Source organism: Lynx rufus, unplaced genomic scaffold (genome assembly GCF_022079265.1).
Source record: "Lynx rufus isolate CCGP_SWC_20201006 ecotype Redwood Valley unplaced genomic scaffold, mLynRuf1.p SCAF_4, whole genome shotgun sequence".
NCBI classification, from domain to species: domain Eukaryota; kingdom Metazoa; phylum Chordata; class Mammalia; order Carnivora; family Felidae; genus Lynx; species Lynx rufus.
This window is the reverse complement of record NW_025814856.1, coordinates 163,599,398-163,623,373: the sequence shown is the minus strand read 5'-3', so window position 1 is coordinate 163,623,373 and position 23,976 is coordinate 163,599,398. Positions and strand designations below refer to the sequence as shown.

Sequence of the window (23,976 nt, the reverse complement as noted above, 5' to 3'; positions counted from 1 at the left end):
GGAGAAAGTATTTGCAAATCGTATATTTGATAAAGGGTTAATACCCAACATACATACAGAACTCATATAATTAATAGCAACACCCGAGCAATTTATTTAAAAAGGACAGAGGAACTAAACAGGCATTTTCCCAAAGAGGACATCCAGGTGGCACATAGGTGCATGAAGATGTGCTCAGTATCACCATCATCAGGGGAAACGCAAATCAAAACCACAATGAGGTTTCCCCTCACACCTGTGAGAATGGCTATCCTCAAGAAGACAAGAGGTAACAAGTATTAGGGAGGATGTGGAGAAAAGGGAAACCTTGTGCTCTGTGCATGGGACGCAAATTGGTGCAGCCACTGTGGAAAACAGTATGGACGGTCCTCCAAAAATTATAGGTAGAATTACATTTGATCCAGCAATCCCACTTCTGGGTATTTATCCAGAAGAAATGCAAGCAAGATCTCAAAGAAAGATCTGTACTCACAAGCTCCCTACAGCATTGCTCACAATAGCCAAGATGTCGAAGCAACCTAAGCCTCCATCTATGGGTATATATATATTGTTCTGTGAAAAGAAAGAGGAACATCTTGTCATTTGCAACAACAGGGTCAAACTTGAGGGCATTATCGTAAGCGAAACAGGTCGAACAGAGAAAAACACACACTGTATGATATCATTTTATTGGAATTTTAAAAAGCCAAACTGATAGAAATGGAGAGTAGAACAGTGGTGACAAGGGGCTGGGGGATGGGGGGATGGGGAGACATTGGTCAAAGAGTACAAAGTTCCAGTTATAAGATGATTAAGTTGTGGGGATCTAACGTGCAGCAGAGTGACTATAGCTCATACCACTGTATCATACCTTAATAGTTACAGGAGAGTAGATGATCTTAAATGTTCTCACTCAAAACGAGTAATGGTAAATATGTGATGTGATGCAGGTGTTAGCTAATAATACTGTGGTGGCAATTATTTTGCAATATGGAGTGTATCTAATCAACACATTGCACCCTTTAAAATTACAGTGTTACATTTCAATTATATCTCAATAAAGCTGGATAGCATGTGGGGGGGGGATAAGGTGGAGGGCCATGGGTGAGGTATCTTCACTAGAGAGAATGAACTGGCAAGACTGGCTAAAAATCAGGCCCCAGAGCATTAGCTTCAGGTTAACTGAAAGCCCTCACTACACACGGGGAGAGTTGACTCCAGAAACTGTAAGGGAGTTGGGCAAGATTGCAGAGATGATTCCAGAACAAACCAGGTCCGGGGCACATAGCATCATACGCTGTTGTAGCCTTCTCTCCACAATTGTCTGGCTATTTTACTCACGGTATTTTCCTCTCTCATGACCTCCTGAGAGGAGAAACAGACACTTGGGTCGGAGATACCAACTTGAGGCTGAACTAAGTCTCCTATGAAAATTCCATCCTCTTCCTGCTGTCTGATCTTTAATAGCTGAAAAGACCTCTTTTTCTTTAGGAATGAGGAGATGGCACAGAGGACCACATTGGTGGCCCTGTCCACGCTGATGTCCAGTCAAGGATTCCTCCCTGATTCCTGGGGAAGGAGATTCTCAAGAGGCCATTTTCTAGGAAAACACCCAAAAAGCAAAAGGCAACTGGAGATAAGAGTAGTGGGCAGAGGCCAAAACTGAGAACAGGCCTCAGAAGTCTAAACTGCCCTTCATTGAGGTTACAGCCCCTCCCGGGAACAAGATGTGGTGCCACAACGACCTTCGGAAAGGATCAGCACAGTCCCAAGCAGGGGGTGGGTTGCACAGTGGAAACAACACAAAGGCACCCCTAGCTGGCCCATGTCCTGTCCCTTTAAATCGGCACCACTGGGCCCTCCCTCCCTGGGCTCTGAGACTTCCTCCCTGCTCTGTGCTGGCAGGAACAGCCTCTGTACTCACAACCCAAGGCACAGCACCAGGTCGCGGGTTTCTGCAACCAACAGCAGAGCCTGTCACCACTTCTGCTGGAAGGTGAGCACACAAGGGGAGGAAGGGAGCCACCTGGGACAGAGGGGAGTGGAGGAAGTGGGAGGGGGTAGGAGGGCTCTAAGGAATTCAGGGCCTGGTTGCAGCTCACTGAGTGGGCGCCTGCATTCTACTACCTCCCAGGAAGGGGAGCGGGATCTAGAAAGAATAACTTCACCCTTGCAGGCTTTTCAGGGAGCTCTGAGTTTCAGAACAAGCAAGGGAAGAAGAAAGGTAAGCATCTTCTCCAGCCGTGGAGTGCGCACACTTTTACTTGGGACTACATACTTCGTCCTGCCCTGCTCCTCGCCTGGTCAGAAAGGTGTTTGCTAGAAGCACTGTCAGGGCGGAGCACGCTGGAGAAAGCTGCAGACACTCCCTCTGAGGGCATGTGCAGCCAAGGAGAGAGACATTTCTGAGGACAAACAAGTGAGTCTAACCTCAGAACACATCGCAGAGTGGAAATCGTGTCTGTGAGCCGAACCCCACTCACACCCTCCACCTCCTCAGCCCTGTGCACCCCCAGGGACTTGCAGGAGCCAGCAACAGTTATGAACATGGTCTTCAGACCTCTGCAGTACACGTGCTTGTGTGTCCTTGCACATCCCGTCCCCCACCCAAGCTGCCCAGGCTCTGTGGGATGGAGCCCTCTTTATCCCCACACACTGGCTATACATGAAGGGCTTGGACAGGATGAATGGCTCGCAAACTCACAGCAGGGACCCAATGCATTAGAATCACTCAGAGGGTTGGGGAGGGTGCCTCGGTGGCTTGGTCCATTAAGCTTTGAGCCCTGGGATGGATTCTGTGCTGTCAGTTCAGTGCCTGGGGCCTACTTTGGATTCTTCGTCTCCCTCTCTCTCTCTGACCCTTCCCTGCTCATGCTCTGTCTCACCGTCCCTCAAAAAAATAAGGAAACAGTAAAAAATTAAAAAAAAAACAAGAAATCCCTCAGGAGGAGGGGTGAGAGATACCGTTTTTTTAACGTTTATTTATTATTTATTTATTTGTTTGTTTGTTTATTTTTTAGACAGACATGTGAGCAGGGGAGGCACACATGAAGAAGAAGGAGAGAGAATCTGAAGCAGGCTCTGTGCTATCAGCACAGAGCCTGATGAGAGACTCAAACCCACAAACCATGAGATCATGAGCTGAACCAAAATTAAGAGTCAGACACTTAACAGACTGAGCCACAAAGGCACCCCCTTTTTTCTTATTAAAGTACAGATCTATGAAACAAAAGGTCAAATATATATTTTAAAGACTCCCATAGATACCTCCAAAAGACAGCAGGTTCAGGAAGCAGGGGACTACATAATATCCAATTGCATTTAAGATGCTATGAGTCTCCATGTTCTACATCAGTCAATGACTCCAAGCCTCTAAACCCCAGATGTCAGCTCTCAGAAACTCTGGAAGAATTTTTCAAATCCCATCCCAAACCACCGCAAACCTTTGAGAAATCCCATAAAGGCCAGGAGGCCAGTGGATTTCCTAGAGCACACTTGGTCATTTTCATCATCGATAAGGACTTCTTGCTTTAGCTAAATTCTTGTTCTTTGCACTGAATCTTCCGGCTGTTTCTTCAGTTCTGCTGTGCAGTCAGTTACGGGAGTTTGCTAATTTTTACACACAAGATCACTACTTACCTGAGGCCTGTGGGATCAACTTTACCAAGGGCTTTGGGGAGCCGAAAGGGGTGTTACGCAGAAGACAAACTGTCATCTAACGGGACAGAGACAAGTTATCAATCAACCCTTCCCTTTGCTTGTCCTTGTGTGTTGCCCATGGGACACGGCAGTAGCCAGGTGTTGCCATGAAGAGGTAGCATTTGAAATGGATGGCAGAGCACAGACAGGACTCAGACAGAAATGTGGGAGAGAAGGAGTGGTCATGGGGGTGAGCGCACAGGTGGGCTGGAAAGGCCCTGAAACCTGTCCTCTGCAGAGCAGCTGACCCAGAAGGTGCGTGATTGGGACACACGGCTGGCGAAGCAGACAGAGCAGAGCTGCGCCCTTGTGACCGGGTCCTTGTGAGATCAAGCAGACTCCATCAGTCAGTGGCTATCTGTAGTAAATCCTGCCGGACTTGGGGTCATCGCTTAGTTTGAGAGGCCTCAGATTCGGGGCAAGAACACCAGGAGCCGGAAGGGAGTGTCCCATCTCTCCAGCACACAGGTCATATTTACACAAATGACACAAGCCAAATTCTTTGGTCTTCGGAGAGTAGATCACAGTTTCTTCACATCAGCATGGGAGATAGGTATCTTTCCCAATTTTCAAAAGCAAACTGCAAACTCTCTTCTTGTCCCCCGCCCCCCCCAACCCCCCCTCGGCCCATCCCCGGCCAACCACCCTAAGGTGGTTCCCTATGTCACTGAGCAGAATTTCTGATTCTCACGGTTTTCCAAAGTCTCCCCTGGCTGTGGAATCTTCTGGGAAAACTTTGTGCCTACAGTTAATGCCACTGACATAAATTACCTGGGAAATTCTCAGCTAAGGCTCACTCACTGACACACAGGACGGGTTATCACCATCATTCTGTCATTTGCATTCAGGGTCCCTGAAAGGACTAATGAGGCTCACCAAAGGATCGCACGGTTTGGTTCCAATACCAACCAGGTCCTTCCAGGGTTCTTCCCCAAATTCTGATGTTCAGAGGAGGGCAGGAAGCATGACCTTTTCATTGGGATGTCACCAGCTCTTTGGACCTTGCCTGAGCCACCTTAGGTAGTTATACCTATTCGATAAACGAATGAATGATTGACGGAATGAAGGAACTAACAGGTTGTGTTTGGAACTCTTTCAGGTGGGCATGGGAGGACGCAAGATGGCCAGGGATGAAAAAAATGCCTATGGTAAGAACTGATCTCAGTGTGTACTTGCCCCTAGGCGTCAGCTCTGGGTCCCAAGGCCATGGGCTAACTCAAGACTGAACAGAGACATTGGGGCACCTGTGTGGCTCAGTCGGTTGAGCGTCTGACTTCAGCTCAGGTCATGATCTCGCAGCTCGTGAGTTCGAGCCCCACGTTGGGCTCTGTGCTGACAGTTCAGAGCCTAGAGCCTGTTTCAGATTCGTCTCCCTCTCTCTCTGTCCCAACCCACTCGCATTCTCTGTCTCTTTCAAAAATAAATAAACATTAAAAAAAAAAAAAAAGACTGAACAGAGACAAATCCCAGACATGTCCCCATGCTGGGGTGAAACAGCTAGAGCCCCAGCTTTGCATTTTTGCTGGACCTCTGCCCCTGCCCTACTGTAGGATATTAAGTGCCTTGACTAGCCTGTGCCTTGGGTCCCAAAGGGTACAATGAGGATAATATATCTACTCCGATCCCCACAGAAGATGTGGAGGGTTGAGATCATGGACTAGAGGGAACACGGTTTACCAGGTAGACTGTGTCTGTGAACAAGGATGGAGGGTTAACTGTGTCTTACTGGAAGCAGGTTTCCTAGAGAGAAGAGGGAGGAGGAGGGGAAGTGGAGGAAGGGAAGAAGCAAAGAGATCCTGTCACCGAATACTCTGAGCAACCCTGGGAGACACAACTGTCTGTCACCCCTCCCATTATGCAGAAGACGTTGAACGCTTAGACTAAACTTGCCCAGGGTTCCACAGCTGGCACATGCGGGGGTGTGATTCCAACCCGGGGTGTCTGGGACTCCAGACAGCCCTTCACTCCCAGGCCTTCTATGCCCTCCCGCATCTCCTCACTGGGATGGCCCTGGGAGAAGTCTGGCAGAGGTCTGGGAAGTCGTCAAGCACGGAGCAGCTCTGCACGGTGCGGACGACCAGAGGCAATGTCAGCTGAAGTCATGGCCTGCGACCGTTGAGGGGGACCCTCCAGAGCAGTGTGCACCCGGTGCAGGAGCATGGACTGGGGGGCAGGTGCACGCACTGGAGCCAAAGATGGAAGAAAGGTGGCTAAAGATGCCCCCGGAGTCGCACAAGCTCTAACCAGAGCGCCTGGGAAAGGCCTGGTTGGACAAGCACAAGCGGGAGGTGTCATTGCCCTCCTCAGTTCAGGAGGCAGCCCGGAGCCCCGGTGGAGCGGGACGCGCGCTCTCAGGCCGGCGGCCCACGCCTACTCTGTCCTCACAGGTTCCCAGGACCCGGACGACCAACAGCAGCCGCAGGCGCAGGAGCGCAGGCTCAGGCTCATCCTGGCCGGCAGGACCGGAGTGGGCAAGAGCGCCACGGGCAACAGCATCCTGGGCCACAGGCTCTTCCCGTCCAGGCTCGCGGCCACCCCGGTGACCAGAAGCTGCGCCCTGGGGAGCCGCAGCTGGGCCGGGTGGCGCGTGGAGGTCACCGACACCCCCGACCTCTTCACCGCCCAAGGCCGGCACGCGGACCCGGACTGCACCGAGCGGGCCAGCTGCTACCTGCTCTCGGCGCCCGGGCCGCACGCGCTGCTGCTGGTCACGCAGCTGGGCCGCTTCACCGCCCAGGACGAGGAGGCGGCGCGCGGCGTCCGCGAGCTGTTCGGGGCCGGCGTCCTGGCGCGCGCCGTGCTCGTCTTCACGCGCCGGGAGGACCTGGAGGGGGGCTCGCTGCACGACTACGTGCGCGCCACCGACAACCGCGCGCTGCGGGCCCTGGTGGCCGAGTGCGGCGGCCGCGTGTGCGCCCTGGACAACCGGGCGGAGGGCGCCGAGCGCGATGCGCAGGTGGGCGAGCTGCTGGCGCTGGTGGAGCGGCTGGCGCTGGAGCACGACGGCGCGCCCTTCACCGACGACGTGTACGGCCTGGCGTGGGCCCGGCGCCACGCGCGTCCCGAGGACACGCTCCGCCTGGTGGCCGCGCGGCTGGCGGCCCGCGGTCTGGGGAGGGGGTGGGGTCGGCAGTGGGGGCGGGGGCGGCGCTGGCTGGAGGCCGCGAGGCGGAGGTGGCCGCTGGCGCTTCTGCTACTGGGGGGCGCACTGTTATTTGTCCTGCTGCTTCTCCAGCGGGGGGCTCCAGGCCCAGATTGAAGGCGCTGCCCTTCCAAACGCGGGGAGCCTGGCGGGTAAAGGGGCTGGGTCAAGGCGCTGAGGGGAACTTAAACCCAATTTCAAAGGAAACGTGGAGTTTCAGACTGCGAGTCTTAATGACTCAGGACGGCTTGGACACTGTATCGACTTTGCAAAGGCTCAAGTTCACTTTTAGCATTCAAATGTCACTTTTGACTATATGTACACTATTCAAATAAATATGGTTAACTTTCAAATGTCCTTAATTCATTTTAGTAGTTTGGATGCATTTTTCTTTCTTGAAAAAATAGTGCATTGACTGGTAGTGTTTTATATATAAAGTGGATTCATGGCAAAGGGAAACAAACATTTTTGTGTGTGTGTGAGCATTTATCAAAACGTAGACACTGTCTTAGTCCGCTTGAGTTGCTATTAAAAAAAAAAAAAAAAACAACGGGAAAGCTCTCAGTTTTTCCCCATTGAAGATGATATTAGCTGTGGGCTTTTCATAAATGGCTTTTATGATGTTTAAGTATGTTCCTTCTATCCCGACTTTCTCCAGGGTTTTTATTAAGAAAGGATGCTGAATCTTGTTAAATGGTTTTTATGCATCGATTGACAGGATCACATGGTTCTTTTCTTTTCTTGTATTAATGTGAGGTATCACATTGATTGATTTGCATATGTTGAACCAGCCCTGCAGCCCAGGAATGAATCCCACTTGATCACGGTGAATAATTCTTTTTATATGCTGTTGAATTTGATTTGCTAGTAACTTACTGAGAATTTTTGCATCCATATTCATCAGGGATATTGGCCTGTAGTTCTCTTTTTTTTGCTGGGTATCTGTCTGGTTTAGGAATCAAATTAATGCTGGCTTCAAAGGTTGAGTCTAGAAGTTTTCCTTCCCCTTCTATTGTTTGGAACAGCTTTAGAAAGATAGATATTATCTCTGCTTTAAATGTCTGGTAGAATTCCCCAGGGAAACCATGTGGTTCAGGACTCTTATTTGTTGGTAGATTTTTGATAACTGATCAAATTTTTTATTTCTTCCTGTTTGAGTTTTGGAAGTGTGTGGGTGCTTAGGAATTTGCCCATTTCTTCCAGGTTGTCCAACTTGTTGGCATATAATTTTTCATGGTATTCCCTGAGAATTGCTTGCATTTCTGAGGGATTGAGATCAGGAACACGACAGGGATGTCCACTCTCACCGCTGTGTTTACCATGGTGTTGGAACTTCTAGCATCAGCAATCAGACAAGAAAGGAAATCAAAGGCATCAAACTTGGCAAAGATGAAGTGAAGCTTTCACTTTTTGCAGATGACATGATATTATACATGGCCAGACCTAGATCAGAGCTTCAGGTCCTTAAGAAGAAAGTTTTCTTACCATCAATGCCACCTTCTAAAACATGGTAATTGTTGATCCCAAACCCCAGAGAATGCAGCCCAACTTAGGAAGAATTTCAGATAATCAAGATACTTCTTAACAGGAAGAAAGAACTTCAGAACATTTGCCTCAGATATTCCATTTTGTATTTTTGTTCATAAACATAGACGAGGCCGAAATAAATAAATAAAATGAAATAAACATAGATAGACCACTGTTTTAAAACATGCCAGAAATTATGCAACCTTACATCCACATTCACAAATGATTACAAATGCACTCTGGGTTGTTGTTCATGGACCATGTGCACAGCACTTTGGCAAATGATCGCTGCCTCTGGAACATGCATCTTCAGGGCTCATCACTCGCAACGTCTCTGAAACTCCCTCAGCAGAGTCATCTTCAGAGTTAAAGGAGACAATGGAAGACAAGTCTCTAATGTGGAGCTTCTTTTTGCTTCCAAACACTAGCATGCTTTGGTCACTCACCCTATTTACCAGATTGAGATTGTCAAAAATGAAATTCACTCTCAAAAGACCAAGTTGTGGTCTCTAAGTGTACTCAGAAATTTAGCCCAGCCACGCCACAAGCTTGCCGGCAAAGTCACCCATACAGATGTAAAGATCATGTCCATTCGCTGCTGTGCTCTTGACCGCCTGTCCTCTCCTCGGACTCAAGCATGTGGACACTCCTTGGCACAGATTTTTAGCTGGTCAAGTCTTGGGTCTGACTGACCTTGAATAAGTAAGGCCCAGGGCCCAGAGGGACCCTGACCCACCTGAGATATTGGAGGCCCTACTCCACCTCTCTGAATCTCTAGATTCTCTGTGATTTACACATAAATGTCCCTCCCTGGTGGGATGTGGGAACTTCCTGTCAGTTCTCTGCATGAGCAAAGTGCCTGTCACCTGGATTCCCAGTGCTACACTCATAGGAAATACACACCTCAGTTACAGGAATTAGGATCGGCAAGATCTTGGGGTTCTTCTCTACTGGAATCTCCTCTCCATCAAAGTCCTCCTGTGTGGAACTTTGTGATTAAATAAGATGGATGTCACAAGGACAGGAAGAGAAGACACTTATTCTTTCCTCCCATCGGCCCTTCACACTGGCTCCATCCATGCCACCTGAAGGAAACCTTACACAGGTTCTGCCTTAAGCAAAAAACCTCTCCAATCACTATTGGTCACATTCATGTACTCAAATCATCTAGTGTAATAATCACACTCTCAATTTCACTGACGGGTGGGGCGCCTGGGTGACTCAGTCAGCTGAGTGTCTGACCTCAGCTCAGGTCATGATCTCGAGGTCCATGGGTTTGAGCCCCACGTTGGGCTGTGTGCTGACAGTTTGGAGCCTGGAGACTGCTTCAGATTCTGTGGCTCCCTCTCTCTCTGCCCTGCCCCTGATCATTCTCTCTCTCTCTCTCTCTCTCTCTCTCTCTCTCTCTCACAAATAAATAAACACTTGAAAAAATTTTCAGAAGGAGTTAACATGGCAGAGAAGTAAGGGAATCTGAAGTTCCCTCGTCCCTCAAACACAGAAGTATTGAGGCGAGAAGGCTTGAACTTCCAGGAATCCAGGCTACAGAGTGACAGAAACATCTCCAGGGGCCTATGAGGACAATGTGATGGGCCATAGGTGCATGATTTCAAACTGGGAGAGATAAAAAAGGCAGCGTAGGAACAGAGGGGAGGGATGCCCTTCTGCAGAAAGACAAAAGAAAGCGAAAGAGAGGTTGCAGAAGTGGAAGGTTGTATTTGGACAAGAGAAAAAACATGGGTTGGGGAACAGACAAAATGGAGAAAGAACCAATTTTTAACTGCAGGGCTTTCTCCGGCCTCTTTGTGTACCTGGGGAGGAGGGGAGCCAGCCCAAGCTCTGTAGCCAGCTCCCAGGCACAGGTGGAGAGAACAATCCCCTCCCTTGAGTGCTGTGGGAAGAAGGCAAATAGCCATTCCAAGGACAAAGGACACTGCAGGACCCCCCCGCCACCCAGAGGCCCTTTGTGACCATACCCTGGAGTGACAGTACGCCAGAACTGGGGCACGTGGAGCAGGATCCATTAAGACATTGGGGTTTGAATCCCAGCCGACTGCCTGGCAGAACCTAGATCCTGGAGCGAAACAGACTGCCCACGCATGCTCCCGGGGCACTGTGAGGACGACCTGAACAGAGTGGTCTAGGAAGCCTGGTCTGGGGAGGAGAGACTGGGGTGTCACCATTTTACTCCCCATCACCAGCAAAGTGGGGCTTCAGGGAACGGACAATGGATCCACAGTGGAGGTGGACCTGCTCACACCAAAACATGCCCCTCTGCACCTGGTAACTGTGTGTCTAACAGAGCAAGACTCAACACTGACTGAACCAGACAGTCCCTCCTCCAGACCAGCACAGGCACTGGATACAAGGCACCATCAGATATTGGTCCAGTAGTTTTGCATTCTCTGATTTGATTCTTGGTCAATTTTTATTTTATGTATATATACACATATATATTTCTTCTTCTTCTTCTTTCATCTTTCTTCCTTCTTCTTCTTCTTCTTCTTCTTCCTCTTATTTCTTTCCTTCTCTAGTCTGGTTATTCTGGTTGTTGGTTTGTTTAAGCAGACATTTTTAATCTATTCTCTTTATGCCTCTTCTGTATCTCCTTTATTTTCCTCTCTCTATATATATATGGACTAAGCCATAAAGTTTCTCTGATCTCGGTTTGGTAAATTTTTTTCTTTTCCTTTTCCCTGCCCCTGTCATTTCTCTCTTTGTATGGGATAAGGACTCTTACACCACCACCACCCCCATCAAAATTTTTTTTCCAGGGATACTTCAACAAACAAATCAAAGCACTCCTGATGGAAGGTCCAAACCACCACTAGGAATAGGGAGATAAAGTAATCAGAGTCTCAACAACAGAGAGCACAAAACACACTCCAAAAATACCTCTTGATGGGCCAGGCCCTGGACAACATTATGACCCCCTGTTTTAATATAATAGTCTTCACAGGAGCAAGACCCATAAGAAGCTATTAAAACACATAAGGGACAGAAAACTAGGCAAAATGATGAAACGGAAGAATTCTCCTCAAAAGAAATTCCAGGAGGAAATGACAGCTAGAGAATTGCTCAAAACAGATATAAGCAATATAACTGAGCAAGAATTTAGAATGATAGTCATATTACTGGGCTTGAAAGAAGCATAGAAGACAGACGACAATCTATTGCCACAGAGATCAAGGAACTAAGAAATAGTCACAACGAATTAAGAGATGCTGTAAATGAGGTGCAAAATAAACCAGATGCAGTGACAGCAAGGATGAAGGAGGCAAAGGGTAGATTAAGTGAAATAGAAGATACAATTATGGAAAATGATGAAGCCAAGGAAAAGAGAGATAAGAACATACTAGACCCAGAGGGGAGAAATAGAGAACGAGGAGATTCACTGAAACATAATAATATCCATATCATAAGAGTTCCAGAAGAAGAAGAAGAAAAGAGAGAGAAAAAGGGAAGAAGGTTTCTTGAACAAATTATAGCTGTGAACTTCCCTTATCTGGGGAAGGAAATGGACATCCAAATCCAGGAGACAAAGAGAACTCCTTTCAGATTTAACAAGAATAGATCTTCTCCACAGAATATCATAGTGAAACTGGAAAAATACAAAGATAAGGAGAAAATTCTGAAAGCATCCAGGGACAAACGGGCCTTAACCTACAAGAGTAGACACATAAGGGTAGTAGCACACCTATCCACAGAAACTTGGCAGGCAAGAAGGGAGTGGCAGGAAATATTCAATGTGCTGAATAGGAAAAATATGCAGCCAAGAATCCTTTATCCAGCAAGGCTGTCATTCAGGATAGAAGGAAAGATAAAGGCTTTCCCAGACAAACAAAACCTGAAGGAATTCATGAACACTAACCAAGTTCTGCAAGAGATCCTTAGGGGGACTCTGTGAGTGGAATGCTGCAAAGACTACAAAGGACCAGAGACATCACCACAAGCATGAAACCTACAGGTAACACAATGACACTAAATCCATATCTTTCAATAATCACTCTGAATGTAAATGGACTAAATGCCCCAATCAAACACATAACATATCAGAATGGATTAAAAAAAAAAAACCAAGATCCATCTATATGGTGTCTACAGAGGTCCATTTTAGACCTGAGAACACTTTCAGATTGAAAGTGAGGGGATGGAGAACCATCTATCATACTACTGGAAGTCAAAAGAAAGCTGGGGTAGCCATACTTATATCACATGAACTAGATTTTAATCTAAAGGCTGTAACAAGACATGAAGAAGGGCAATATATCATAATTACAGGGTCTATACATCAAGAAGAGCTAACAATTGTAAATGCTTATGCTCCCAACTTGATGGTACCCAAATACGTAAATCAGTTAATCACAAACATAAGTGATCTTATCGATAAAAATACTGTAATAGGAGGAAACTTTAATTCTCCACTTACAACAATGAACTGATGGTCTGGGCAAAAAAAAAAACATCAATGAAGAAACAATGGCTTTGAGTTATACAGTGGACCAGATGGACTTCAGAGATATATCCAGAACTTTTCATCCAAAAGCAGCAGAACTCTTTTCGAGTGCACATGGAACATTCTCCAAAATAGATCACATCCTAGGTCACAAAACAGCCTTCAACAAATTCAAAAGAACCAAGATCATACCCTGCATATTTTCAGACAACAATGCTATGAAACTTGAAGTCAACCACAAGAAAAAATTTGGAAAGCCTCCAAATGCATGGAGGTTAAAGAACATCCTACTAAAGAATGAATGGGTCAACCAGGCACTTACAGAAGAAATTAAAACCTGTATGTAAGCAAGTGAAAATGAAAACATGACAGTCCGAATCCTTTGGGATGCAGCAAAGGCAGTTCTAAGAGGAAAATACATTGCAATCCAGGCCTATCTCAAGAAATAAGAAAAATCCCAAATACAAAATCTAATAGCACACCTAAAGGAAGTAGAAGCAGAACAGCAAAGAAACCCCAAAGCCAGCAGACCAGCAGAAGAAGAGAAATAATAAAGATTAGAGCAGAAATAAAAAATATAGACCCCCCCCCGCAAAAAAAAATACAATAGAACAGATCAATGAATCTAATAACTAGTTTTATTCTTTTCTGGAAAAAACAAACAAAATTGATAAACCCCTAGTCGGGCTTCTCAAAAAGAAAAGAGAGAGTACCCAAATAGATAAAAACCACAAATAAAAGTGGACAGATCACAACCAACATCACAGAAATACAATTATCAGGGAATGCTATGAAAAATTACATGCCAACAAACTGGACAACCTAGAGGAAATGGACAAATTTCTAGACACCCACATGCTACCAAAACTCAAACAGGAAGAAATAGAAAATTTGAACACACCCATAACCAGTGAAGAAATTGAATCAGTTATCAAAAATCTAACAACAGATAAGAGTCCTGGGCCATATGGCTTCCTAGGGGAATTCTACCAGACATTTAAAACAGAGTTAATACTTATCCCTCTCAAGGTGTTCCAAAAAATAGACATGGAAGAAAGCTTCCGGGCTCATTCTGTGAAGACACCATTACCTTGATTCCCAAACCATACCGAGACCCCACTAAAAAGGAGAATTACAGACCAATATCCCTGGTTAACATAAATGCAAAAATTCCCAACAAAATACTAGCAAATCAAATTCAACAGTATCTCAAAAGAATTATTCACGATTAAGTGGGATTCATTTCTGGACTGCATGGCTGGTCCAATATTCTCAAATCAATTAATGTGATACATCACATTAATAGAAGAAAGGATACGAGCCATATGATCCTGTCAATAGATGCAGAAAAAGCATTTGACAAAATATAGCATCCTTTCTTAATAAAAGCCCTCAAGAAAGTCGGGATAGAAGGAACCTACCTTAACTTCATAAGAGCCATGTATTAAAAGCCCACAGCTAATACCATCCTCATGGAAACAAAGTAAGACCTTTCCCCCAACATGAGGAACATGGCAGGGATGTGCACTCTCATGGCTGTTGTTTAACATCATGTTGGAAGTCCTAGCCTCAGCAAGCAGACAACAAAATGAAATAAAAGGCATCCAAATTGGCAAAGAAGTCAAACTTTCACTTTCTGCAGATGACATGGAAAACCTGAAGGACTCGACCAAAAAGCTTCTAGAACTGATACATGAATTCAGCAAAGTCACAGGATACAAAACCAATGTACAGAAATCAGTTGCCTTTCTATATACCAATAATGAAGCAACAGACTACTTTCTTACACCATACACAAAATTAAACTCAAAATTGATGAAAGACCTAAATGTGAGAGAGAAAACCATTAAAACCCTAGAGGAGAAAACAGGCAATAACCTCTTTGACCTGAGCCCCAGCAATTTCTTGCTCGACCCATCTCCGAAGGCAAGGGAAATAAAAGAAAAAATGAACTCCTGGGACCTCATCAAGATAAAAAGATTCTGCAGTGCAAAGGAAACAATCAACAAAACAAAAAGGCAACCAATGCAATGGTAGAAGATATTTAAAAATGACATATCAAATACAGGGTTAGTATCCAAAATCTATAAAGAATTTACCAACCTCAACACCCAAAAAACAAATAACCCAGTGAAGAAATGGGCACACAACATGAATAGACACTTTTCCAAAAAAGACATCCAAATGTCCAACAGACACATGCAAAGATGTTCAACGTCACTCATCATCAGGGAAATACAAATCAAAACCACATTGGGATGCCACCTTACACCAGTCAGAGTGGCTAAAATTAACAACTCAGGAAACAAAAGATGTTGGCGAGGATGTGGAGAAACGGTAACTCTTTGACTGTTGGTGGGAATGCAAACTGGTACAGCCGCTCTGGAAAACATTATGGAGGTTCCTCAAAAAATTAAAATGGAACATCCCTACCACCCAGCAATAGCACTACTAAGAATTTATCCAAAGGATACAGGAGGGCTGATTCACAGGGGAACATGTACCCCAATATTTATAGTAGCACTTTCAACAATAGCCAAATTATGGAAAGAGCCCAAATGTCCATCAACAGAAGAATGGATAAAGATGTGGTTTATATATACAATGGAATACTACTTGGCAATGAGAAAGAATGAAATCCTGCCTTTTGCAACAACATGGATGGAACTGGAGGGTATTATGCTAAGTGAAATAACTCAGTCAGAGAAAGACAGATGTCATATGTTTTCACTCATACGTGGAGCTTAAGAAACTTAACAAAAGACCATGGGGGAAGGGAAGGGACGAAATAATTTCAACCAGAGAGGGAGGCAAACCATAATAGACTCTTAAACACAGAGAACGAACTGAGGGTTGATGGGGGGTGGGGGAGGGGGGAAATGGGTGATAGGCATTGAGGAGGGCACTTGTTGCGATGAGCACTGGATGCTGTATGTAAGTGACGAATCATAGGAATCTGCCCCCAAAACCAAGAGGACACTGTATACACTGTATGTTAGCTAACTTGACAATTTATTGACAATAAATTGACAATAAATTGTCAAGTTAGCTATATATATATATTTACAAAAACTTTTAAAAAATATTGCTGAAGGGTAAATCTTCTACTGTCCCTGGCATCCCTGGCATGTGCCTGCTCCCAGAGAAGAACCTGCAGTGTAGACAGGGCTGCTTAGAGCTCTCCCACCCTGCCATTCTCCTCCTGTCCTTGCCTTGGCTCTGATTCTTCATGGGATGGAGGAGAAGAGGCAGAAACACTGAAGATGAGTCAAGTGTAGTCTGGCCTTAGTGGGGGGACAGTGGCAGCATTCTTAGTGGCTCTTTTTCCCATGCAACACTGTTAATAGCCTTCAGAGTCTCCTCTGGGAATCTGAAATCATAAGCCCAACAGAAGGCCACTCTCCCCTCTCCCATCGCTTGCTTCAACGTCTGTTCCTAGTGCCGGACTTCCAGAACTCTGATGCACATACAAGCTGCTGGGATCCCTGCTGGGCCCCTGGGAAAGTCCCTTTCAAACTGGCTTTGGGTGCCTCCCTCCCATGTGGCCCCATTTGATATATGAAGAACACATACTTTTGCCCCCGTGTTAGTGAAAGTTCTGACTGCGTCCAAGACCTCCACCACCATGTGTACTCTGCTCCCTCCACAGAGCAAAGCAACAGCCTTCATGTATCCCATGACCACCAGGCAGCAAAGCCAAACTCCAAAGGACACACAGCAAGTCTCTTAATGTACACCGCCCACACCCCTCTGGCAGTATCAAACTCCAGAGGCCACCTCACTAGGTTTCAGGAGAGAGAGAACCTTCATCTCTCTGGACATGGCAAGCAGAGACGACTCCCTGTGGGGCCTCCCTTATATAGTCATACGGTTACACCTGGGCCACCTTCTGCCCTGGGGAGACGATTCTGCCACAGATGAACTCCAAGAATTGGCCAATACTAATTTGTCATTGTCCCTATAAATTAAATGTTCTCGTTTAAAAAGCCCTTTCCTCTTGGGATGCCTGGCTGGATCATTTGGAAGAGCATGCGACCCTTGATCTCATGGTCATGAGCTGGAGCCCGATGTTGGGTGTAGAGATTACTTACATGCTAAAACCTAACAGAAAAGGTCCTTTCCTCTTGACCCCTTCAAATATCTATCAAATTAGTTGAAGGACTAAACCTCACAAAACTGGTTCTTCCTTCTTCCTTTGGGCATCCTATATGGATCTTCTAGCATATAGCTTTGGACTGCGGGGTATTGGCAATTAGTAAAGATTCAACTGATATTAAGGGAGATATTTATGTTACACCAAGCCTTTCATATAGCCTTCTGACCCTTTAACTTTTACGTTCACCCTAACTTTGACATCTGATTTTGAACTTTTCACAAACCTAACTGAACACTGTTGCTCCTGACTCTATCCTTCCCCTGAAAATCTTACCTGTCACCCTGAACTTTCCTGTTTCTGAATAGATGCATGACCATCGTACTCATCACCCACATGGATACATCCTACACATCCTTCACAGTAGACTTCACATGCTAAATCTTTCCTTAGGTCGTCCTCTATAAATCCTAATGTAAATTCCCCATCATGAGTCATGACGATCACATATTTCAACAAAAGGGATCATGCACACATTAAACGCTGGAAATTCCACAGTCTTCAGCACTGAAATAGAACCACATTCAGAGAAAACTAGAATATAAAATATGTTAAGAGAAGTGAGTGAGCAATATTTTGATTGTCAAGTGAAGAGATAATGATTTATTTGATTTACTCGTTGTTTCTCTGGTTATGTCTTACCTTCCAAAAAAGAATCTAAGGTTGGGAGAAAAGGAATCAGCTTACATAAGCTGCACATTCAAATGGTCTGAACACAGGTTAATTGTATTAAGAATGCTTCTGCATATCTCTGGGGGAAAATATCTTTTAAACGACTCTGAAATGAAAAAGGACATGGCAGGAATGCTTTGCTCTCTAGACATACTATTACACAGATGAGTCACTTACAAGGAAGTACTTTTGAACATAAGAAGTGCATGATGGCAAAGAGTACTTTGGTCTCACTTTGTCATTTGACACATGTTTTCTCATGAGAGGATTTTTCTTCCGTGTTTTTACTGCATTCTGAATACTTGTGATGAATCTTAGAATGAGCGTGTATTTAGAATCTTAAATTTTCCAGACTGAATCTCTAATCCATCTCCCGAAAAGTCACTGATATGGTAAATACTCTCAGTCATGTTCACAGACAAAACAAAGGACAAATAAAAATTCTAATAAATTTGGACTTTGGATGTCTGCAATCCTTGGGAGTGACTGAGAGTCACCCATCTAAGTTTGAAGTTTCTCTATTATTTTAGCAAGACAGAACCTTTCATCTACTTACTGCAAATGTCACAGCATGGAAGGGTAAGGAGAGATTTTTCTGGTGTCAGGAAACAAGCACTAGAGGGAATGAAAAACCATCAATAACAATAAAGATGCTCTGAAGGAGAACTGGGTACCATAAGATTTATCAATCAGATTCTCACAGGAAAAAGATAGTCTGCTCTCATTAGGTACTTGGAGAAAGTTTAGAGAAGGGGCCTCTTACACACTGTGGACACAGGGAATTTGGAAACCACAGGGACGTTGATAGTATCGATAAGAAAATTAAATCCCACCTGAAGGGGTGAACGAACACTGGAATTCAGAAGAAGAGTTGGGTAGAAAGGCCACTAAGGGAGGAGCTGTGACCTTTGGCGTAGGGTTGCAGTTAGTCAGAGATGGCCCTGCAGAGATAGAGGTGGGAGAATGGATACCCCAGCCTTGCTTTTCTACTTACACAGGGCCTCTGACTTGGATTTCCCATTGGCCAGCCAGGTAGAACTCAGAGAGCAAGAGATCCCACCGATGTAGTGCAACTAGATCAGCCTCAGGGGGCAACGAGCTAGGGTGAAGTATGATTCTGCAGAGGCAAATGAAAACTATGTGGCCCAGATGGGATTTTTCAAATACAAGTGGAGACATTTTAAGTAAGGATGGTCCCTAAAAAAGAAAAGAGAGAAACACAATAAGAGAATCCTGTGACTTTCAGATCTCCATGAACCACAGAACAATCTTTCCAGAGAAACCCGATACCTCCTTAACATAGTACTTTTGGCCATGCTGTGCAATGACAAATGTGACCAGTGGTTCAGACACTTAACATGTGCAGGATTTCTGATTTGAATTTTCCTGAGTCTTTGAACTCTATATGCCATTGCCTGATTATGCCAACTTTGTGTGAAGAGGGACAGGTGGGAAGGGGAGGCGGTGGGGACTGAGAGCTGGGAAGAGGCTTCGTTCTGGTTAGTTCTCGCTGCATAACAAACCATTCTGAAGCTCAGTGGTTAAAAACAAAAACCATCATTTATTTGTTCTCATAAAGCTGCAATTTGGTCAGGACTCAGTGGGAAAGGATCATCTTTGCTTTCTGCAACTTGGCCTGAGATGGTGGGGAATCTGGAGGGCCAGCTTCTGTGTTGCCTCATTTGCATGGTGGGCAAGTTGGTCTGAGTCACAAATGAAAGGTGAGCTGGGAAGTGGGCCATTGACTTCAGGCCCTCTGCATGGGGGCCTCTCAAGAGGCAGCCTGGGCTTTCTCACAACATGGCAGTCAAGTTCCAAGGGCAAGAACTCCAACAGGGCAAGGAAGCATTGCCCATATGTAACCTTAGAGTCACAAGGTGTTGCTTCAACCATCTGCTATTAATTGAAACGGTCCCAGATCTGCCCAGTTCCAAGGTAGAGGACACAGGCCCCGCAACTCAGTGGCAGGAGTAACAGGGTCAGATTATAGGAAGAATAAGTAGAAGCTACTGTCACAGCTATCTATGGAAACTACAATCTACCACTATCGCAAATCATCATAAATTCAGAAGAAAAAACGAAATGGTCTTTACTACCAAAACATCTGCCATATTTTTGAAAGCACGCTCATAATCCCATTTGAACCATCTCTAAATAATCCCTTCTCAGCTTCTTCCCTGATATTTTTTATTTGTTCAGCATACTTCATCTTTAGCAATTTTATTTTTTCCTCCCGTTCTTCCTGTGACTTATGAGCATATTCCTTTTCTACTAGTTTAATTTCATTATTTAATTGATCGGTGTAGATCTTCTTCAGGTCTTCTTCCCGTTGCTTCAGCCTCTTCTCTGTGTCCTTGTAAATGGCATCGGTAAAGTAAGCCCCTCCGTTGCTCTGCACCATATCCTCTATCAGCTCCACCAGCTCCTGCACCTGAGCTTCCCTCTCGGCCTCTGAGGCTCTGTTGTTGAAGGCACAGTAGCGGTTCCCACACTCGCTGATGATGTTTCTTAGCTTCACATCTGAATCTGCCAAGAAGTCACTCAGGCTCTTCTCCTCTAAGTGATCTTTGCGAGTTAGCAACACGATCATGTGCTTCAAGGCTGGCTTCCCAAAGACAGTCTTGATCAATGCCACGGTCTTCTGCTCTTCCTCCGTGTAGCGGCCCACTGGGAGGACCAAGATGATGGCGTGAGGCCCAGGACAGGAATAGAGGACACACTGGCTGAATTTCCCGCGTGTGGTATACAGGGTCTCCTTGGTGTCAAAGAGCCCTGGGGTGTCAACAACAACAAGTTTCCTCCCCTTCCATTCCTGGGATGCTCTTTGACAGCTGGAGGTGACAGAATAGGGAGCAACTCTAGACTCAAAGACTCTACTCCCCAGGATGGTGTTGGCCGTTGCGCTCTTCCCACTTCCAGTTTTCCCCACCAGAATAATCCTCAGAGTGTTGTCCTGAGGGTCTGCCATGTCACTACCAGTGGCTGTGGGGTGTAAAAAAGAGAAGGAGAAGAAAAAGAGTCAAAGTAGGTAAGTGGAAAACATCACCTCGCTCTTATGACCTATGTGTTCCTCCCTGAAATCCTGCAGTAGTCTACTATCCATGTAGGTCCCATAAAGACAGAAAGATGAAACAATTCACTCACCATGGAAGAAACAATAAAGTAGTTAAAGAGTTCCCCTACAAAAGAGTACCAGGTCCAGATAGTTTCATGGGGATCTCACTTAACCTTTCTTAAACTATTCCTGATGACTTAAAACAGAAGGAAATCTTTCCAGTTCTTTCTACGACATAAGTATGATATTGATCCCAAAGGCTAACAAAGATTTCACCAATAAATAAAGCTACAGACATGTCTCATTTGCGAATACTAATGCAAAAATCCCAAATAAATTGTCAGACACTAAAAAGTAATACCCCACAATTAAATGTGATTTATTTCAGAAATAGTAGGGTGGTTCAATATGAGAAAATGGATTGTTACAACACATCCCATTTAGTAGATTTAAGAAGAAAAATACCTTGATGCAGAACAGACATTTGCCCAAATTCAACACTGTTTTAATACATACCTCTTTAATGTGATTTTATAGAAATATAAATTTAAAAAAAATTGTCTCCATTTTTTCTCTGCAGCTAAAATAGTTGACTATAAATTTCAATTGGATGAATGAAGAAAGAAAATTAGCCTGTACAGTCAAAAAAGAGAAGAACAATGAGGGAGGGCCAGCTCTACCAGATAGTAAAATATTTTAGCCCCTATAATTAAGGCAGTAGGATGTGTGTGAACAGAGACAGAACAGAAAACAAAAACAGACAATTCAGAAACAGACCAAATTGGTCTACTATATTCATGAGTATCCAGTTCAATTGTATCGTGTTACATTTATCTTCCATAAGGCAGAATCTCACAGCAATGGGGAGACAGATGGACTAATAACCAGCATTGGGATAACTACAAAACCACACAGAAAAGACAAAACTGCACCCACGTCTTCATGCCATTCACATGCTAAATACATTAGAAATATAAACACTAGGGGCGCCTGGGTGGCGCAGTCAGTTAAGCGTCCGACTTCAGCCAGGTCACGATCTCGCGGTCCATGAGTTCGAGCCCCGCGTCGGGCTCTGGGCTGATGGCTCAGAGCCTGGAGCCTGGTTTCGGATTCTGTGTCTCCCTCTCTCTCTGCCCCTCCCCCATTCATGCTCTGTCTCTGTCCCAAAAATAAATAAACGTTGAAAAAAAAATTAAAAAAAAAAAAAAGAAATATAAACACTAAAAATCAATCCACATAAATACTAGAAGAAACCCAGACAAATCCTTTGTAACCTGGGGGGGGGGCAACTCTTTCTAACATTTGAAAGATTGTAAGGAAAAGGATTCATACATCTGACTACATAAACATCTAAAAGACAATGGGAGACAACGAACACCATGGACAATTAAAATACGAATGTCAGACTATATCAAAGAAGGTTAATTCTCCTCTTATACAAAGAATACGTAAAGGTACAGAGACAAATGTCCAATAGCTCGATAGAAAATGGAGCAAGATATATGAATAAACAGTTGCAAGAAAAAAAAGAAATGTCAATGCTCCTCAACTATGTAAAAATATATGAACACTCACTTAATGTAGAGAAAAATAAACCCAACATAGGAAAAGAAAAAAACTAAACATACCAAATTAAAATTACACTAAGATACTCTTTCTCCACTTACAGATTTGGCAAAAGTGCAAAAATTTGCTGCAATAATCAGTCGGTAAAGGTTTAGAGGAAACAGATTCACTTCTCCACGGCTAATGAAATTGAAAAACAGTCTAAAACTTACAGGGGAGAAATTAGGAATATCACACAAATTACATATACATTTATTCTTGGATTGTGAGTCCCAATTTTAGGATTTATGCCTGTAGTGGTCAAGGGCAGGTCACCCCTAAACGTGCAACTTTGGCATACTGACTATTTCATATAAAAGTACCTTAAGATACAGCCTGTATGTGAAGATTACTAAGACCCTCTTCCGTCCCCCTGCAAGCAGGAAACAAATCTCCCATGTGAAAGGTGCCCATTCTGTCCCAGGAGGTAAAGAGACACCCTTATGATCAGGGATGGGAGATTTAGAGCCAAGAAGAGTGTATAAACAGCCCACTACTTTCTACTAATTTACTCCTCCAGCCCAAAGTCTCTTAAGAATTCCTCCCTAACAGATGCTCCCAAAGTTAAATTTTCCTTGTTTTGTCAATCCCTCACAGATCCATCATCTCTTTGCCTAAAAAGTATAAAAACTGCCTGCCTTGATCATCTCTCTTGGTCTTAGTTTCATTACTGAGCATCTGTGCACACTGCTTTTTTTTTTCTCTTGTTAATCTGCCTCAAGTGAATGTAATTCTTAGTGCAGCTGGAAGACCTTGAAGGGCAGAGGAAGAAGTTCCCCTTCCTTATATCCCAGAGCTACACTGACAAAAACACAGGAAAAGATTGGGCATATGTTTAGTCTCTGTGTCACTATTTGTAATAATTAAAGACCAAAAATCTATCAAATGCCCACTGGCAGGGGTCTGATTGAATGACCCAAGGTACATACACACAGCGATGTATTATCCAACTGTAGAAAGGAATAAGAAATGCCTCTCTATGCCGGGATTCAGAGATCTCCAGGATATTTCATAAAGCAAAAAAAAAAAAAAAAGGCAAAGTGAAGAAAATAATATTTAGTTTACTGTCATTTCTCTAGTGGGGAGGAACATGAACTGCAGGTACAAAGTACAACATATATTTCATGCACATGAAAAAGCAATGGCAGATCATCTGAACTGTCACCAAAGAAGTTACTGACAGAGGGATGGGAGGAATAAGGCGGGGGCAGGGTAGAAGCTGGAAACTACTTTGAGTATACTTCGATGTCATAGATTTGTCTTGAAAGCATGTACTTCCTTCTTTTTGAGAGTTCGAATTACAGCTCTTTTCCTTTATGAAAGACCTACATGTGTACCTGCTGTTGCTGGCTGACATAAATTCAAAGAGGATTTTTCATTTGTACAAAAAAAAGCTGAACACGAATACAACGCTCCGCATTTGTTTTACAGCCAGTTGAGCTAATGGAGAGGCCGAGTGGGCCATTGTCCATGCCAGCTGCCAATCACCTTCCCCGGGAACCTCACACAGGGGTTCACCATCCAGCCACCAGAGCTGTGAGCCAGATGAGCACGTGGGCTTTCTCTCAATTGAATTTGTGCATCTGTTAACAAGTTGTGTCTAAAAGTATCAGAAACACATAAGGGAGGTTATTTAGGGGAGATCTGGGAATGCGCACCCTTTTTCCATGTACATTCATGGTAATTGC

General features: G+C 44.6%; 2 protein-coding genes across 15 annotated transcripts in view; one reads left to right on the top strand and one right to left on the bottom strand.

Annotated features, from left to right (window-relative positions):
• The window catches only part of LOC124525068 (GTPase IMAP family member 7-like), a 190,168-nt gene that overhangs the window by 62,702 nt on the left and 103,490 nt on the right, over positions 1 to 23,976 (bottom strand). For 4 of the 12 annotated variants that reach the window (XM_047097511.1, XM_047097522.1, XM_047097520.1 and 1 more), the window contains one exon: positions 19,170 to 20,610. The exons of the other annotated variants lie outside the window; for them this stretch is intronic. In XM_047097511.1, the coding sequence (XP_046953467.1) occupies positions 19,721 to 20,610 (890 nt within the window). In that variant the 3' untranslated portion in view covers positions 19,170 to 19,720. Of the gene's footprint in view, positions 1 to 19,169; positions 20,611 to 23,976 lie in introns of those variants that run through there. 12 annotated transcript variants of the gene reach the window in all.
• Positions 1,916 to 7,173, top strand: LOC124525085 (GTPase IMAP family member 1-like). Of its 3 annotated transcripts, none has more exons than XM_047097554.1 (3): positions 1,916 to 1,975; positions 4,778 to 4,826; positions 6,066 to 7,173. In XM_047097554.1, exons 2-3 carry the CDS (start codon positions 4,784 to 4,786, stop codon positions 6,935 to 6,937), a joined length of 915 nt encoding a protein of 304 aa, XP_046953510.1. In that variant the 5' UTR covers positions 1,916 to 1,975; positions 4,778 to 4,783; the 3' UTR covers positions 6,938 to 7,173. The 3 variants fall into 3 exon arrangements, with proteins under 3 accessions (XP_046953510.1, XP_046953512.1, XP_046953511.1); XM_047097556.1 differs by lacking the exon at positions 1,916 to 1,975 and adding an exon at positions 2,156 to 2,203; XM_047097555.1 differs by lacking the exon at positions 1,916 to 1,975 and adding an exon at positions 2,169 to 2,398.

Coding starts and splice junctions, on each gene's coding strand:
- LOC124525085 (XM_047097554.1), top strand. CDS start 4,784: ATGGGAGGACGCAAGATGGCCAGGGATGAAAAAAATGCCTATG. Junction 4,827..6,065: donor GGATGAAAAAAATGCCTATG/GTAAGAACTGAT, acceptor CTGTCCTCACAG/GTTCCCAGGACCCGGACGAC.